At 36.2% G+C, this 6500-nt stretch overlaps 1 protein-coding gene across 1 annotated transcript; it reads left to right on the forward strand.

Moving 5' to 3' along the window:
* Window positions 1-4367: 4367 nt before the first annotated feature.
* On the forward strand, window positions 4368-5899 carry gcnt3 (glucosaminyl (N-acetyl) transferase 3, mucin type). The gene has a single exon (XM_055193184.2). The coding sequence runs from the start codon at window positions 4481-4483 to the stop codon at window positions 5798-5800; it is 1320 nt and encodes a 439-aa protein (XP_055049159.1). The 5' UTR covers window positions 4368-4480; the 3' UTR covers window positions 5801-5899.
* Window positions 5900-6500: the final 601 nt, after the last annotated feature.

Below are 6500 nucleotides of genomic sequence, written 5' to 3' on the forward strand. Positions count from 1 at the left end.
TTTCCTCAGAGTTCAAGAGGTAGTGTTAATAAATTAAAAAAAACCATTGCGTAAAACTATTTGTTTTAGAGTACATCTTTACACTCACACCCTCTGTATACTGAACACGCCAGGACTACATCAACTATTAAAATATAGTATATTGTATATATACACACACACACCCTCAAAAAATAAAATATCTATATATATACATCAGGGACACAAAGTGGCCTATTGACACAAAATTTCCATCAGAAATAGCCATCAAGCCAAATATTAAATTCATACAAAGAAATCAGAACATTTAAGTATACAAGTTGAGTCATAATAAATAAAGTGAAATGACACAGGGAATAAGTATTGAACACACTTTATATAATACTTTGTAGAAAAGACCAGTCGTCTGCATTGCTCAGGAATGATTCTGGCCCATTCTTCCACACAAATGGTATTTAAATCTTGAATTTTGATCTTCAGTTCTCTTCATAGATTTTCTATGGGATTTAGGTCAGGGGATTGACTGGGCCACTTCATTGTTTCCTTGGCCTTGTGTTTGGCATCATTGTCTTGCTGAAATGTCCACCCTCTTTTCATTTTTAGCTTTCTGGTAGATTTTTATCCAGAATGTCCCGGTATATTTCCCTATTCATCCTGCCCTCGATAATATGAAGTCTGCCAGTAACCCTTGCTGAAAAGCAGCCCCAAACCATGATGCTTCCACCCCCAGACTTAACTGTCGGTATGGTGTTCTTGGGGTGGTGGGCAGTGCCATTTCTACTCCAAACATTGTGTGTAGAACGACTGCCAAAAAGTTCAATTGTGCTTTCATCTGACCGTACTATAGTCTCCCGATAATCCACAGGTTTCTCCAAATGCTCTTTCGCAAACTTAAACCGAGCCTTAACATGGTTTTTGTTCAGCAATGGAGTCTTGCGTGGTGGGCGTGCATGGATGTCATGGCGGTTCAGTGCATTGCTTATAGTTTTCTTTGAAACAACAGTACCTGCTGATGCAAGGTCTTCCTGAAGTTCTGCTCGAGTGGTTCTTGGCTCTTGGAGAACTCTCCTGATTATTCTTTGGACTCGTCGGACAGGGATTTTACGTGGAGCACCTGATCGTGGCCGGTTTATGGTGAAGTGATGCTCTTTCCATTTCCATATCATGGCCTCCACAGTGCTCACAGGAACATTTAGCATTCTGGAAATGTGTCTATAACCATTCCCATCAAAATGCTTTTTACAATAAGATTACGAAGACAGTGCGCGTACAGTCCGCGTACAATAGCGTATGCGCGTAATACTTAGCCAGCACAGGACACTCCACTACAAACAATTATACAAATGAAATGGACAGCATTTGCACACACTAGGGGTGTCACGATTCTCCAAATCCTCGATTCGATTACATTTTCGATTCTAAGGTCACGATTCGATCCGATTCTCGATTTTTACATATTTTTTATATGGCATATAATTTAGACAAAAATTATATGCCATTATTTATTATTATTATTATTATAATACTTTAACATTAACATGCACATTGCAAAACTCGCATGGGGGTTTGTGGGCTTCACTTAACGCGAGAGCTTGTAGAGAGAGGATTCCTTCTTGCACGCACATGACTATGCGCGGTTGGCAGTTACATGGATCGGGCGGATGACGTGACGAAAAATAATATTTTAATTAAATTCGGGCGGGTGCCGGATCGACTACTTGTTATTAGCTCTGTCCTTCTAAGCATGCGACATCTCTGTCTTTCATAGTGGCAGCCTCAGAAGTTCAAGAAAAGAACTGAAATGAGACGGTCTAGCCTTCTGTGGACCCAAAATTTGCGTCACCTGCTGCACACGCCCCCAGTAGCACCCACCGCGCCTGTCAGCAGAAAACAGCGGAGACATTTCTGACTTATTAAAATAAATATGTAATCAGAAAAATATTAATTTATTTTAGAACATATGACACATTGATGTAGATTAATCTATTCAACAGCATATCAAATAATCAACCTAGAAATATACGCAACATAAACAGAATAATATTAACACAAAACATAACTTATAATACTAAAACAGTGACAAGAAAAAGTTTTCTAATAAATACACACTTTTATTTAATAAAGCTTTTAATTGTTTGGGAAATCCTCGGCTGTTAAAGATCCATTTGTTCTATCATTAACAGCGCGGAGAAATGAGGACGCATTTTGACACAGCTCTTATCAACGCTGGCGAAACTCAAAAAATGAGAATTAAAAACAAAGGAAATAGAATGTGAGAAAGGGTTGCCTGGAATAAGTTTTCCAACGTGGTAAATTAGGATGACACCAGTGCAGGCTATGAAATAATAGTCCATCCGCGCATCTCTAATATGGACTTAATGCGCGTGTCTTGGACTCATAGCATCTGAAATAAATCCAGCATAATAAGCAGCTGCGCTTCTCTCTGTCTCACGTGCACGTGCTCGCATCTGTCCGATGTCTGAACATAAACTAAAGTAGTAACCCTTACGTATTTGTTCAGTTTTATGCGTTTCATGCAAGCTGAGGCAAACTATCCTTTTGTTTAATATAACCCGCTGCATCTTTGCGCCTCCCTCGCTATCGCGCACGTGCAGAGAGCTGCGCTCTGTCCAAAGTCAGATCACTGGTAATCCGGTTTATGATATGCATTTCAAGGAGTTGTAGCATCCCTCGTCTTTAAAATATGATCGCGTTCCGCTGGACAGATGTTTTTAAAGGCATCTCTGAGAGTTTTTTTCCTCGCTTGGCAAGCCGACCGGACGTGAAATGGGGGCGTGGCAGCATCGACGATCCCATTTTTTAATTCGAAGTTCGAAGCTGTGATTTAATTTCGATCGATTTCGATTTAAAATCGAAATCGTGACACCCCTAGCACACACACTATCATTTTTCTTCTTTAATTTTTACTTCTTCCAAAAACAGAAAGCTGTGGAGCATGTTCGTTACCATAATGTTTGATTCCTGTTCTTTGTTGTCTTCTTGTTTGTTCTAAACTTTGTTTGCAATTGTGGATCTGTTACTTTTCTTCACCTATCCTAATGTTTTAATGTACAGTAAATGTCACCAAATCAGTGCTGCCCTGACGGCCTGGTAGAGTAATAATTTGAATAAGAAATCATTTGTATTGCATATAGTGTCAAACGCGGCCATCTGCTGAGGGGTATACTTGAAAAGCTGCACGGACGCGTCACCTGTATTGTTTCTGGTGATCTCCTGGCTTTCTATGACATTTGGCACCTTGTTCTCTTCATGTGTTCAATACTTATTCCCTGTGCCATTTCACTTTATTTATTATGACTCAACTTGTATACTTAAATGTATTGGTTTATTTGTATGAATTTAATATTTGGCTTGATGGCTACATTTGATGGGAATTTTGTCTCAATAGCCCACTTAGATATCCCCTTACTGATAAAAATGCTGATGTGTCCGTGTTGAAACAACCCAGCAGTTGGGTTAAAACAACCCATTATTTGGGTCATTTTAACCCAGAAATGTGTTCTGTCCTATAGTTACCCAGCCTGGGGTTAAAAACAACCCAATATTTTTTAGAGTGTATATATATATATATATATATATATATATATATATATATATATATATATATATATATATATATATATATATATATATATATATATATATATATATATATATATATATATATATGTATATATATTTATGTATGTATGTATATATGTATGTATATATATGTGTGTGTGTGTATATATATGTGTGTGTATATATATGTGTATGTATATATATGTGTGTGTGTGTATATATATGTGTGTGTATATATATGTGTATGTATATATATGTGTATGTATATATATATATATATATATATATATATATATATATATATATATATATATATATATATATATATATATATATATATATATATATATATATATATATATATATATATATATATATATATATATACACACATACACACACACACATAGATTTTTTTTTTGGGGGGGTGAAGTATTTATGTGCTTGCAGAACAGATTAAACACTAAAAGCCACCATGAGCCTGCTGACGTAAAATAGTACCTATTGTCACATAAGATACTATATAAACAAAAAGATCCTATTCTAACAGTCAACAAAACTGCTTACATAAAGTTAAGACAGGTTGTTTGAGTGCCAGTGTAAGTATTAATTTGAAATAATCTTACTGCTTTACTCATATATGATTTATATTATTTTTTAGAATTGTTTTGATGTAAAATAAATGTATACTTTAATACTAAATACTCTTTAAAAACAGCTACACAGTCCTGGTTGAAAGCCCCTCCTCTGTTGTGCAATAATTATTATGCACGCCAAGAGTGGTCCACCCCTCCCCTGTTTGACTTGGAGTTATTGTCTCATTTCCGTGCTATATAAACAAGAGAGAGGCTGTTTCATTTGCTCACTGACACCGCTATTCTTCTAGAAGTAGTTTCTAGCAGTTCTGAAAATATAATGCATGCAAGTTAAAGGACTGAAAATGAGATTAACCAAGCAAAGCATTTGGAAAATAATCTCCATCTTGTTTATGGCCATAACAGTGCCCTTCTTACTGTATTCGCCGAAGAAAAAATGCTCTCAAAAGCCAGAACTGGACCTGAGTCACTTGATAAAGCAAGATGTTGGAGAACTTCAGGCTTGCTCTGCTATCATCCAAGGAGATATGGACGGAGTGGACAACGAAAACTTCGCCAAGCTCTTGACCTTCAAAAAAAGAACATCTTTTCTATCCGAGACCTTCTATTTTAATGCAACTAAGGACTGTCAAGCCTTCCTGATGGACCGAGGGTTTCTTACAGTTTCTCTTAGTAAGGAGGAGAAAGATTTTCCCATTGCTTTCTCCATGGTGATTCATAACAAGATCGAGATGTTCGAAAGGCTGCTGAGAGCTATTTACACTCCACATAATGCATACTGTGTTCACATAGACCAGAAGTCTCCGGACGTTTTTAAAGAAGCCGTCCGGGCCATCGTGTCTTGCCTGCCAAATGTTTTTGTGGCTAGCAAACTAGAAAACGTGGTCTACGCGTCCTGGTCTCGAGTTCAAGCGGATGTCAACTGCATGGAGGATCTACTTAAGTCACCTGTTAAGTGGAAGTATCTACTCAACACATGTGGCACAGATTTTCCCATTAAAACCAATGCAGAAATGGTGTGGTCTCTAAAACATCTGAATGGGAAGAACAATATGGAGTCGGAGGTCACAAACGAATTTAAAAAAAACCGTTGGCTGTATCATCACAATGTCACCAACGATGTGATTCGGACGGACGTTCAAAAGTCGCCCCCACCCATAAAGTCACCTATGTTTTCAGGGAGTGCCTATTTTGTGGTTTCGAGAGAGTTTGTGGATCATCTCTTCAAAAGCAAAGAGGTTCAGGAATTTATGGAATGGGAGAAAGATACGTACAGTCCGGATGAGCACATGTGGGCTACTTTACAAAGGATGCCTACGCTGCCAGGATCCAACCCGCCAAACAGTAAATTCGATCAAACGGATATGAACTCGATTGCTCGTCTGGTAAAGTGGAAATACCACGAGGGGGATCTAAAAGATGGGGCTCCTTATCCGCCATGCACTGGGGTACACAGACGGTCAGTGTGCGTCTATGGAGCCGGGGATTTGAAATGGATTGTAAGACAAAAGCATATTTTTGCAAACAAGTTTGACCCAGAAGTAGACGATGTTGCAATCAGGTGTATGGAGGCTTTTTTGAGGTACAAGGCTGTTTATGGTCGATCATTGCTAACGGTACAAAAATCTGAAATTTATTTATGATGCCTATATAGATGTATGTATATTTTTGTAAATACTGTAGATTTTTTATTGAATATCAAATTTGTCAAATAAATGTGCAAATGGATGAACTTTAGAAAAGCCTTTTGTGTGTATTAATGCAAACCACATGTTTTAAATCTACAATGAAAGGATATTTAAATGCACATTTAAATCAAAATCGATCTTTTTAATAAATTAGTATGTCAATGTAGTATTTAAAATACTAGTAATATATTGACATATTTTCCAGAAAACAAAGTATATCAATGCAATAAAATCACAATGTCACAGGTTAAGGTTTATATGCCTTTAGCTCTTAATGTAGTGTGTTGAGTATCAGTTAATGCACTGTAAAAAGTGAAAGTTGGATCGACTTAAACAAATGATTTCAATTGGTAACACTTAAACAATTAAGTTTGGTTAACTTTTAAAATTTAATAAATATTTTCACTTAAAATAAGAAAATTTTTGGTGAAAAAACTTTTTAAAATTACTTAAATTGGTAACACTTAAAAACATGTAAGCTATGTCAACTTAAAGTGAGAACATTTAATTAGAAAAAAATATTATTAGATGTTACCAATTGAAGTATTTTTTAAGTTAATACTTAAAATTTTCACTTTTTAAACTGTACGTACTTTAAGACCATAAATTATTTACTTTGTCCAATTTGAAAATAACGTTTGGCCAAATACTTTCT

Source organism: Misgurnus anguillicaudatus, chromosome 6, assembly GCF_027580225.2.
Source record: "Misgurnus anguillicaudatus chromosome 6, ASM2758022v2, whole genome shotgun sequence".
NCBI classification, from domain to species: domain Eukaryota; kingdom Metazoa; phylum Chordata; class Actinopteri; order Cypriniformes; family Cobitidae; genus Misgurnus; species Misgurnus anguillicaudatus.

Bases quoted from the DNA above. Each gene is read 5' to 3' on its own strand.
- gcnt3 (XM_055193184.2), top strand. From the start codon at position 4,481: ATGCAAGTTAAAGGACTGAAAATGAGATTAACCAAGCAAAGCATTTGG.